Source organism: Muscardinus avellanarius (assembly GCF_963383645.1).
Source record: "Muscardinus avellanarius genome assembly, chromosome: 2".
NCBI classification, from domain to species: domain Eukaryota; kingdom Metazoa; phylum Chordata; class Mammalia; order Rodentia; family Gliridae; genus Muscardinus; species Muscardinus avellanarius.
Window position 1 is genome coordinate 50,333,318 of NC_137787.1, and position 12,841 is coordinate 50,346,158.

At 35.3% G+C, this 12,841-nt stretch overlaps 1 protein-coding gene across 2 annotated transcripts in view; it reads right to left on the reverse strand.

The window, feature by feature from the left end:
- Positions 1-243: 243 nt before the first annotated feature.
- ITGAV (integrin subunit alpha V) overlaps positions 244-12,841 on the reverse strand; it is a gene marked incomplete at both ends in the record, with an annotated part of 83,677 nt that continues 71,079 nt past the window's right edge. The window contains 12 exons of one of the 2 annotated variants that reach the window (XM_080689614.1): positions 244-339; positions 610-732; positions 1,324-1,431; positions 1,531-1,644; positions 3,651-3,749; positions 4,570-4,728; positions 5,331-5,436; positions 5,879-5,959; positions 6,333-6,412; positions 8,117-8,209; positions 8,723-8,870; positions 10,190-10,257. In XM_080689614.1, the coding sequence (XP_080545740.1) occupies positions 244-339; positions 610-732; positions 1,324-1,431; positions 1,531-1,644; positions 3,651-3,749; positions 4,570-4,728; positions 5,331-5,436; positions 5,879-5,959; positions 6,333-6,412; positions 8,117-8,209; positions 8,723-8,870; positions 10,190-10,257 (1,275 nt within the window). Of the gene's footprint in view, positions 340-609; positions 733-1,323; positions 1,432-1,530; positions 1,645-3,650; positions 3,765-4,569; positions 4,729-5,330; positions 5,437-5,878; positions 5,960-6,332; positions 6,413-8,116; positions 8,210-8,722; positions 8,871-10,189; positions 10,258-12,841 lie in introns of both variants that reach the window. The other variant, XM_080689613.1, reaches the window with a different exon arrangement.

The following is a 12,841-nucleotide window of genomic DNA, read 5'->3' on the forward strand; positions in this document are numbered from 1 at the left end:
ACTTGAGATTTTATTATTATTTAAATACCTAAAAAACACAAGTCAGTGTATGTCTATGAAATGATGTCTGAACCTATTTATAAAGAGAAGGTTGATAAATATTGCTCTCAAGTTTGTGGTTAAACTGAGGGTATCATCAGCAGTTAGAGTCTTGGAATTTCACTCCTCATGAAGGAAACTCAATTCTGTAATCAAGTTTGTAATTCTAGTGGGTCAAGATGTAGCATAACTTTAAAACCACAGTTAAGTTTCTGAATTTCCTTCACCATTTTCATGAGGCTGAAGCTGTTCTCTTTCTTGCTCTTCTTGAGGTGGCCGGACACGTTTAAAAAAGCCCACCTGTCAGTTGAAGAAAAAAGACATCATTTTCATATTAGTATGGAATACTGAAAATATTTTTGGAGTGACTATATTAAAACCAAAAACATTTAAATGGCCTGTTTTGCAATTTGTCTTTTTCTTCAAATAGTAAATAATGCCCATGATATAACATCATGACAGTCCCTTTCTACCTTCATTTATTTCTTAACTCTTCTTTTCCTCCCTCCCTTCTCCTTTCTTTCTGTTTCCCTCTCTCCCTTCCTCCCTCTTTCTAAGTCCATTACTCACCCTGTACATTACAAATACCAAAACAGCCAGTAATAACAGTCCTGCCAGAACTGCTAAGATGATCACCCACACGGGCACAGGCATGGGCACGGGCTGAATGCCCCAGGTGACGTTAGTGGTAACCTGTAGGGGACAAAAGACTCTCAGCCTTAAAATAATTCACTGACTTAATAAGTATTTGAGTGCCTATTACATTTTACTTTACTGGTATTCACACTGTATTCTGTTTTGCAAAGTACAGTTTAGTGGTTGCATGTTCGGTCAGTAGCATAAACATATATACATAAAACCCCCAACAACAGATTAGCTTCTGAATGTATCTGAAATGATTTCTAAATAATCTAATCCAGTGTATGATGGCTGATTCCATTTTTATTCCTTAAAAACATTCTAAATGCCTTCACTTGTTGCAGTTAATTTCCAACTTTACAATTTTGTGGGCAGAAAACATCCTCAATTATTCCCAACATAATTTAATACACACTCAAAATTCTCTTACATAGGACAAGAGGCTAAAGTAAAAGCCCTAGCTTTGATAAAGCTGGGATGGAAGAATAAGTGATAGTATTAAGTAAGGTTATAATCTTAGCTAAATAACTTTTTGTTGCCTTAAATCATCAAGACAGTTAAATTGCCTTTAAATAAAAAAAAAAAAATCATCTGAGCCATTTGAACCGAGCACATTTATCTCATGTCCCTAGATCAATGACTTACCAATGTGGAGTTGAAGATATCCTCAATTGGAAGGTTCTTATAAGGAAACTCAATGACATTAAAGGAAGCAGATGACTTCAGAGAATAAGAATGATTCTGGTTTTCCTTCTGCATAGAAATAATGAGATAATTGCCCAGATGTCATCCCTTTCTTATTTCTTTGAAAAAACTGAATAAATGTGTAGAGTGTTATATCTATCTGCTTACATTCATAAACGTCTCAGTCCACAGTAGAGATTTCACGTACAGGATTGCACTCTTTCCTCTGTCTAGCCGCCCAACCTGGCAGACGATCCTCAAGCACTGAGCAATTCCACAACCCTGCCAGGACAAAGCATTTGCTTACAAAAAACATCATTCTATAATCTTCTTGACACTTTTTTCATATTCTGGATTGAACCAAGGGGTGTTCTACTTCTGAGCTAATCCCCAGCCCTATTTTATTTTATATCTTATATTTTATTTTAGTGAGGATAAGACCCTTGCTAGGTTGCTGAGGCTGGCCTCGAACCTGTGATCCTCTTATCTTAGTCTCCCAAGTACTGGGATAACAGGTGTGTGCTACCATGCCTGGCTAAAAAAATAAAAAATAAAAATGGATGCCAAATAATTTTATAGGATAGAAATTATAAGAGGTAGGAGTAAAAGGGAGTTTTTATTTCACTTGGTTGGTATCCTCTGCCATAATTTGAAATTTAAGGACACCAGAAGAAGACAGGTAAATAAATCTTACAGATATCTAATAAAAAACAATTCCAAGTAATGGAAGAGCAATGTTCAAAGCCTGGAGGTAGAAACATGTTTGTGGCTGTTTGTTCAAGGAAAAGTAAGCTGGAAAATGGGAGAAGCACAGGAAGAAGTATAGGCAGAGAGGTAGGAAAAGCCCAGACTATGTTGGGCTTAAAAGCTGTATTGTAGGCTCTGGCTTTTTTTTTTTTTTTTTTTTAATGGAAAGCACTAGAGTGCTGTGATCTGACCTTCTGTGTGGCAAATAAGCTGTAGTGAGAAGGGCAGAAATTCAGAAATTAAGTTGGAGTTCGGCAAAAGTCCAAGTTAGAAAAGAAGTGGAATTTGAGAGAAATAAAGATGAAAGTTTTGAATAGAGAACAGAATTCATATTCACTAATGTGGATCCCTGTGGAAAGAGGAGAGTTTGGAAAATGCAAGGATATGTTTTTAGAATTAAGTTTGTAATTTCTTGTTTGATATTTGAGAGAAGTTCTAGTAGGCAGTTCTACACTTCAACGCAGAGGCTCAAGTATATGAATCACAGTCATGTGCAATAATTGTTGGTATGAGGATCAGCAAGACCACCCAGTGCAGTGTTATAGAGAACTTTCCATGATGATAGAAGTCATCCATATAAAGATATCTGCAGGACCCAATACGGCAGCCACCAGCCTCATGTGGCTGTTGAACACTTGAAATGAGGCTGGCATTAATAATGCTGAACGGTACAGATTTAGTGAATGACTGTAAGTGAAGAGAAGAAACTGGAGATCTGCACCCTGACATACTCCAGAGGTTTGAAAATGGAGATTAAGAAGAAGGTAGTGATGGTAAATGGAAAGCCAGGAGAGAACGATGTCTCAGAATTAAGTGATGCAAAAATCACTGAGTGGATGTATTGGATGAGGCCCGAGAAAGATCACATGATGTGGTGACATACAAGTAACCAAGATTGCTCCTGAACATAATAAATCACATCAGGTTCTTTACAAATGGATGCAGATCTGGTAATTTTTGAAAAGTTAAATGGCAAGCTCAAGAAAACGGTTCAAATAATGCTATGTACATACACAAAATTATCAATACCAACTCAAGCACATGCATGAGAAGGGGTCGTGTGTATAGAGGGACCACACCAAGTGCTGTGTGCGTTTATGTTTCTATCACTCTGAACCTCATTATGATGTATTACAATGTGCCAGTGAAGTATATTAAAACATAGTTATAGCATGGTATGACTCAACAAAAGTTAATCATACTAATTATTATTTTAATATATTTTGTTGGGTATTTCTGGGTTTTTCCTTTGCTATTACACTAAAGCCTCAAAAGTCAGGGTAGACAAAGAAAGATGTCAGTTAAAGAACCACAGTCTTAAATTGAAACATAGAATATTTTTATTAGCAACTCATAAAGAGGGATCACTTGAAAATCTGGCATTAACGAGGAAAAAAGAAAGTAAGAGGACTGAATAGGACAAAAATATATGTAGTTCTTTCCAGCTCAGCTGTTGTTATTTTTGAAATGTTCTTTGGCATCAGGCCTATAGTCACATATTTCCAAATGTTTCTAGCTCGTGTACTTGAAACGGCACTTACTAAAGTGTGAATATCTCCTTCGCCGAGGGCGAGATCCCGCTTAGTGATGAGATGGTTCCGGTCACCTTGCAGTGCGACTGTGTCATTCTTCTCAGCTGTTTGCAAAGATGAGATCTGGATTGCATTGTGAGACAGTGGTCAGTAACAACGGAAAACACTGTATACTGACATTCTGATACAGACTCATACTTGATTAACAAATAGAGCATGAAAATTTGATATGACAGAGAATTCTTCCACTTAATAGGCCATGAATAGTGAGGACAGAAAATAGAGATTAAAGTCCCTAATATTATTTGTCAAAAAAGTTAGCTCTCCCTAGACATTACTTCTTTCACTGCAAAGCTAGAGGGGAAACTGATGAAAATAGAGAAACAGCCTAAAATTCTCCAATACCTCTATGATGAGCATCAATTTTGAGTTTATTTTATTTTGTTTTCTTAATTTTCTTTAGACCATATTGTGCAATAGTTTCTTATACAAATATTTGTGTGAGGATGAAGATGACTATATCCTAGACTATAGATAATTCTATACAATGACATTCTTCTAAGTCATGTCAATCAAGAGTCAGAAATAAAATGGCTTATCATATTCCAAAGATAGAAATTCCAACAACAAAACAGCCATAAAGCATAATTTCCATTGGATAAACACAGATACAATGGATCCACGGTCAAATTGAATCACTTCAGAGTATCTCCTGAGACTTATTAAAGACTCCATAAATATATGGTTCACCAAATTAATTCTTATCCATTATAAAAATAACTTAATTCTAGTGTACTGGCTATGAACTAATATTTTTGCAGAGCCTGTACATTACAATTGCTGCCCTATTTCACTCATTTCATTTACAGGTTTAGAAAAAAAGCGATAAAATGTCATCACAATGGAGAGCTGCTGTTAAGCACATTACCTTAATTCTCAGAGGGTTGATTTCCATATCTGAAGTACAGTTCATTGGCCCATCAATGTCATAATGAAGGATGTACAACAAAGTATTATTGTTGTATTTGTAAGGCCACTGAAGATTTAGCATTGCCTTGCTAAATGAACTTGGACCATTGTTTCTCAGCTAATGAGGATAAAAAACATAAGTAGCATGGTCAAAAATCTACTCTATAATCCTTTCCCTATGTCAACCTTAGAAATCATATCAACAAGAGAATTTGAGTAACAGCAGAGTTTCCACAGTTTAAATTATAATATGACCATTATGCAAAAAGATCAAACTCAATGTTTATTTCTAAAGTAGAGTAATATGTAATAGGATGAAAATACAAATAAAAGTTAAATATTCAGAGTTATTAAATGAACAATGACAAGAAAAATTTTCTACCTACTGAAATAAAATTATCTACTACAGGCATTTTCAATTTTTAGCCAGAACTGCATGTTCATGGGAAAATAACCAATGACCTATTTCTTTTATTCAAGTAGAACTAATTGTCTTTTAATGACAAATTATATCAATTGCTTTATTTAATACTTAGAGCTATGTGTCTAATAAAAATAAGCTTATAATAGGAGGAAAAGTCAAAGAAATACCTAGTACACACTGAAGCTAGCTACAGCTTACATAAAAAATTACATAGAATTGTTTTGAAAAAGTAGCTTAGTTGTTCTCTCTTTGTTGGCTTTCTTACTAGGTTTCCACTAAATCCAATAGCTGCAAACCTCGTAGATGTGCTGAACAACTGGCCCAACGTCTTCTTCAGTTTCAGGGTTCTCCTTGTGCTCCCAATTTGGAATGGGAAGAAATATATGATCAGGACTTGAGACTCTAAACAGAGACCAAAGAAAACCTACCATGAATATCAAAATGATTTAGTCAGTTTATTTTCAAAAGTGTCACCCTGTATTCAAATGAATACAATCAAATCTCATAAAAAAGTATATCAAAAGGAAAAACTAGTGAATGCAGAGAAACAAAAACTACGATTATTAAATGTACAAGTAATGGGTCAGTTGGTAAGTCAAACTGTGCAAAAGTTCAAGAAGCTTATTTTAAGATTGCTATTATCCATGTCTTCTTCCTGTTCATATGATCATCAAGTAAATATTTAAGACTTTGGAACATGCCTAGTAGATTTTTATGAAATTTACTGCTCCAGTAAGCCAGCACTAAACATGAAGTGTCTACTGTTCAAAAAAGCCAGAGATTAGCAGTTACTTCTCAAAGGCAATTGTGACAATGAGACATTCAGCTTAGTAATCATACTGACCCTCTTATCTCAACAGCAGCTAAAACAGCAAGGTCAACTTTGTAAGACACAACTGGGCTTACTTTGTCAAAAAGATTAGAGCTGAAAAAGAAAAAGAACACATTTAGGACTGAATTCAGCATAATCATCCTCAAAATCATACAAAGGCAAACTTAGTGAAACTAAAAATGAACAAATTGGAAGCAACAAAGAAATGAAAACCTTATAAATCAAAACTATTATTTATTTAGCACTTAATTCCAATAAGATGATCAGGTTTTATTTCTTAGTTCTCAATTCTGTTTTACAAACTCAAAATTGACAAAATTATTCTTACAATGTAAATAACAATTTAAAAATTCTATAAAGTACTGAAATTTCAATTTATATTTTATAATTTTAAGGTGTATTTTATAACACATTTCCTCAATAATCATAATCTTTGGGTAATAGGTAATACAAGATGTTCTCATACCTTTGGATTTGTAAATCAAATTTCACAGAAGTATCCATCTCTGATTGCTGATGCACACTGAAACGCAGGCCAGCCACGAGCTGAAGGGGACAGCAAGAGATTGTCATGTTACTCAATGTCTAATTCAAAATTAGAAATTTCAAATTCAGTGTCTGAATAAAAAAGAAGATACTAAACAAAGGTTTCTAAATTTATATTAAAACTGAATAAGGATAATTAAATCTGGTTTTTCTATTAGGTTTCTTACTTAAGATAATTTGAGCCAATCCACAATGGAGCCTATTGAATAACAACTGTAAATCATAATTGTACCTCCTTATGACAATAACTTTCTAAATAATGCAAAAGCAAATGTTTGTTGATCCAATTAAAGTAGAGGAATTAGGCACAATGATTTCATCATAGGTAACTAACAACTGAATTATGTTAATGGGTCAGGAAGGAAGAAATGGATGGCTTACAAGAGAAGAGAATCTAGAAAAGAAAGCCTGATTAGGGCTATTCCTCTCACACCTCCGAAACCCCCAGAACCAAACATCTTAATTCCTGCAGGTAGGAAACTGAGAGATTATAAAGAAAACAACTAGCCAAAGGTACAAGAAAGCAGGCTTCTCAGAGACCCTATAAATGACACCTACTTAGAATAACTAGGAACAATCTACACTGAATGAGTCATGAGCAGGAAAGCTGGAGAAGATGAAAATATAAGAAAATAAAAATAAGCTCTGTTGATAATGACATATTGAGCAAATATGAAAAAATAAAACTTGGGGTCCTTTCTTCAAGTCCTCATCCCTAAGATTTAATTCATCTATAAATGACTTGCAAGCCTGGTATGGTGGTGCACACTTGTAATCCCAGCATTTGGGAGGCTGAGACGGGAGGATCGCAGTCCGCGGACAGCCTTATCTAATACTTAGTGAGGCCCTCTGCAACTCAGTGAGACCCTGTTTCAAAATAAAGAATAAAAAATAAGGCTGAGTGTATAGCTTGGAGGTAGAATGCCCCTGGGTTCTATTCCCAGTACAACAACAACAACAACAACAACAACAACAAGACTTGTAGTGAAATATATACTTAAATAAGGAATGGAATGTTTAGCTGCAATAATAAATAGTACAGATCCCAGATTACCAATACCAATATTCCATTATATCAACTAATTCTATTGTAAAAACAACACACCCTGAAATGCCATGTTTTCCTTTATACTCAGAATACATGGGGTATGTTTTGTTTGGTTTTTTTTTTTTTTTTTTTTAGAGGACTTGGGAAGAAAACAACTGGTACTTCTTTTCTAGCTCCTATGCTCCCTGCTTCACCATCTGAAGGAGTCTGATCCAGCTAGGTTTCCCTTTGATCCTCTGTATAGGATGAGTAGTTCAGGATTTCAAGCCAATGAGGTGACTCTCTCTCACCTAAGAATGACAGTACTGGTACTTGCCAGACTAGTTTCTGAGAAGCCATAGCAGCATTCATTAAAAAAAAAAATACTAAAATTATAACTTCAGTTCATAAACCATGTTCTCATCCACTTACCAAACTGGAGGCAGTGTAAAAAGCAGCTTACTGAATATAGTACGATAGCACATCTCATTCCTTTATTTAGTATCTTAGTTAAAACTGAATTGAACTCTGTTATTCATTATACTCTAAATCAAACTCAATTTAAAGACACTTTTTTGAAATGTGTGTGAGTTGTTTTCATATACTATGATCAAACCCAGAGACAAATATGGTCATCTATCTGTGGGAGGAAAATTCATTAAAGTAAAATGGCTTACTTGAGTTCCAGCCTTCATAGGGTTTCCCAGGTCACACACCACCTGACGAGTTTGGTTTTCTGTCTTAAATGCACAGGAAAGTCTTGCTAAGGCCTTTGAAAGACAAAAAAAGATGTAAAAGAAAAAATAAGTGGCCAAAGAAGCAGAAATCACAATATTATAAAGCTTGTATAACATCAAGCAACTAGATATTTATATTTTTTTCTATGAAGTAAATAAATCAGTTTGAGCAAACAGAGTAAGAGAAAAGCCAGAATGGTGTACAACTGTCACATGTGAATGTAAAAACGCTTCTAAAAGATCCCTGGAGGGCTTAGATACATAACCATAGTGCTTTTAACAAATAATTTGATGGACAGGCTTACACACTTTGTCTATCTGACCTCGGTTTCCAGGCACTTAGCTGGCAATTTTTTAAATGTAATATCAATGCATTATGCAAACTATCAGGCTTGAAAGGAATTATGTAAGATGGGCACTCTACTTTCTAGCAATTTGGCCTGAGGTAGAAGGCTAAGCTATTGCTTCACTAAATAGAGGAGTAGCTCATTAATGTCAATAAGACCTGTGAGTGCACTTCAGTTTCTAAAGAGGTAGCCTGCTTACTTCACTGTTTCGGACAACCCCGATGAAATCAGCCTGCGGGGGCATGGAGACGATGAGCTCAGCTTCATAGGCACCTTCTCCCTGATTCTGAGCTTTAACGATCAGTGTCAGAGGGTTGTCATCCCCAACGTAGATCTTCTTTTGATCACTGCAAGTTAATACAAATCTGAATTGTGGGGAAAAAATAACTCTACACGGGGAGGGTATAACTGTTCAAAAAAACAAGAGTTAAATACATAGATAGCATTGACTGATATGTTCAACAGTGTCAAGACGTACTGAAATTTCTTCACGGTTCAACAGAAAACAGAAAATAGCACACTGGGCAAAAGTCCAGTGTTTTTTTCATCAAAGAAAACATTGATGCCATGATGTAACTACTAAGTCACAATGTTAATTTTTATTACTGAAGTAATTTGATATCTCTGCATGTATTTTCCTCCTCCTCCTCCTCCTCCTCCTCCTCCTCCTCCTCCTCCTCTTCCTCCTTCTCCTTCTCCTTCTCCTTCTTCAGTGCTGGGGACTGAACCTAAGGCCTTACATAACTAAGCATGCCCTGAGCTAAACTTACAGCCCCTTTTCAATTTTATTTTGAGACAATGTCTCACTAAATTTCCCACACCTCAAAATTACAATCCTCCAACCCGAGCCTCCCAAGTAGCTGGGATTACAGGTGTGGACCCCATGACCAGATCTACATATTCTTTAATTCCATGATTTTTTCCTAAAAGCTGAATAAATCTTTTGATATGATTTGCACAACAATCTTCTTACTTCTGTGTCATTATAAAATGATAAGGATATCCCTTAAGGGTATGTCCATAGTTGGGCATGGTGGCACATACCTGTCATCCAGTACTTGGGAGGCTGTAACAGGAGAACCATAGGTTCAAAGCCAGCCTCGGCCATTTAGCAAAACCCTCAGCAACTTAACAGTAACCTGTTTAAAACAAAAATGGCTGGGGGTACAACTCAAATGCATAATGCCCCTGGGTTCAATCTCCAGTACCTCTCTAAAAAGGAGAATATTTACAACTCTACCTCCAGAGTATACCCTAACCCTACTTTATTTTTTTGTTTTAAACCAGAGTCTCACTAGGTTGCTGAAAGAAAGTCTTGCTAAATGGCTGAGGCTGGTCCTGAACCTGAGATTCTCCTGCCTCAGCCTATAATCACTGGGATTACAGGCAGGTGCCACCATGCCTGGCTACAGTGAAGTGTATCTTTAAGATGGTTTGCTATGACTTTGTGACTAACTGGTCCTAATCTGTAAAGCTGGGAACTAGTGAAAACATAGTATATATTTTCCTAATTTCAAGGTTAATAATTTTATTATTATAGAAAATTGAGAACTATCTTCTAGTATAACTAATTCTCACCAATCTATTAGTACCTTGAATAGAAAAATGTGCTCTGTCATTTCAATTTCTTACAGTAACAAAAATTATTGTTTGGAGTAAAACTCACCTATCTACAGAAACTTCCAGTTTAGGTTTACAGATATTGTCTTCACCACAATCAAGTAGAATATGAACCTAGGAAAAAAAATTTACTTTCTACATGAAAGAGAATCAATACGGGTTGTACATGCAGTGTTTATCAATACATATGTGGATATACATGTGTGAACACACCTGTATATATTCATATACACTCATCAATTTGTTTGTATATGTGAATACAAAAGAGATCATGGTCATTCGTCTAAGGTCAGTGTAGCTAGTCAGAAATGAGTAAGAATAAAATTAAAAAGGATATCATATAATATTAATACATTACATTAATGTACAACAATCATTTTTTGTTTGTTTGTTTTTGCAGTACTGGGAATGGAACCAAGGGGCAATCTACCTCTAAGCTACACTTCCTCCCAGCCCTATTTTTTATTCTTTATTTTGAAACAGGGTCTCACTAAGTTGCAGAGGGCCTGACTAAGTAACTAAGGCTTGCTGCGAACCTGTAATCCTCCTGTCTCAGCCTCCCAACTACTGGGATTACAAGCATGCGCCACCACGCCCAGCTATAATAATCACTTTTTAAATTTATTGTTAATATTATAGTAATATAGATAAATATTATATACTGTGACATATTATTTATATTGTGGCATTTTATATTAAACAAATGATTATAATATATCATATATTATCAATTTATATTAATATAACATTATATATTGATAATATCTATTCTATTCATAATATAAATAATATTCATAGGACATAATATAATATTTGGACCTTTTAGTTTTATTTCATATTAGCTGCTATCTTGAAATACAGACTGGTACAGAAGTACTGGTCAAGAAATAAGTGTTTTTTTTTGTTTTGTTTTGTTTTTTGGCAATCCTGGGAATTAAAACCAGAGCTTTACATGTGCTAGGCAAATGCTCTACCAGAGCTACAACCTCAGCTCTTTTAAATTTTGAGACAAAGTCCTTTAAATTGCCCAGGCTAGCCTTGAATTTGGGATCCTCCTGCCTCAGTCTCCTGAGGAACTAGGACTTAATGATATGAACTACCTCATCTTGATTATTTTTCTATTTTGACTGTATAAATAAATTTGGGCAACATAAACTCTCTTCTAAAGTTTCTCATTAAGGGCTCTGCCCTCTGCTATGTCACAGGAATATGGCTGTGGAGGATAAAAAATAAGGTGTTGTAAATATAAAAATATATATATATATATGAAAACAATATAGATAAGAAATCCACAGGAGAAAAAAAACTGGTCATAATGAGTCTAGCCTGTGCATGACCATTTGGAAAGAGATGATTAAAAAGAAACTAAAAGTATTAAAATGATCAGAATAGGTATAACAAAGCATAAACTTAAAATTTTCCCCCTCTGTAATTAGCCAGGAAACTGCCTGCTGCAGCAATATGGGATCCCCCCCCCCAAAAAAAAAACACAAAAAACAAGAGAAAGCAGAATAGTTTGGGTAGGATGGGAAAATAGGAATATAAAAACTGAAGGAAAATAAAGACAAAATAATTCTTGGTTTGTTTGTTGTTATCACCAAAAGGCTTCAGTCCCAGAGGCAGATAAAAATAAGAAAGAAAATGATTTTAAAAGAAAGAATAAGCCGGGCGTGGTGGCGCACGCTTGTAATCCCCGCGCTTGGGAGGCAGAGACAGGAGGATCGTGCAGGTTCGAAGCCAGCTGCGCGCACTGGCTTAAGAGACCCTGTTTCCAAATAAAAATGTAAAAATAGGTCTGGGAGTGTAGCCCAGAGGTAGCAGGGCTTCCAGGAACCCCAGTACCACCAAAAAAAAAAAGAAAGAAAGAATAATGCAAGAAATCCCTTAAAAATAGACAATGATTTATACTTTTAATTCACAAGGGATGTGCAGCTACCCAGAATATGATAGGTTGTTACTTGCTAATTTATGCAGAATGAAACACAATAGAACATGCCTGGATATAAACAGTTGCTATAAGCATCAAGGAAACAGAAAAAGTCACAAGTAATAGAAAAACTGATGGTGATTTTTTTTAAAGTCATACCAAGTAAAAATCACTGCTCAATTAGTTTAGGAATAAAGTGTGGATTTGCTGATAATAAATAAACAATATAGTGTGTGTGTGAAATATGGAGTGTGTGTGTGTGTGTGTGTGTGTGTGTGTATAATTAGTAAAACTGTTGTAAAGATATATGTCTGCCTACCACTTTGCTGAGAAGAAAAAGGATGTAGATGGTATAAGAGTAGTTATGGCATTAAAACATTCTATCAAGAAAAGGAGTTTCAAGTCAGTATGATGTCGCATGCTTGTAATCCCAGCATTTAAGAGGCTGAGACAGGAGGATCTGGGTTCACAGACAACCTCAGCTACTTAGTGAAGTCCTCTGCAACTCAGGAATACTGGGTTTCAAAATAAAAAATAGAGCTGGGGGTATAGCTTGGAGGTAAAATGCCCCTGACTTGTATCCACAGTACTGTAAAAGAAAAAAGTGTGCACTTTTTAAAAAACAAATGGTATTGTCAAATTAGCCCTACAAAATGGCTTTTGTGAAAAAGCCATTTAGTGAGCATTCACTAGCAGTAAATAAGTGCTCATTTTCCCACATTGTGCCCTCTTTAAAAATAGTTTTGACTATATAATAGGTAGTCTTTGTAT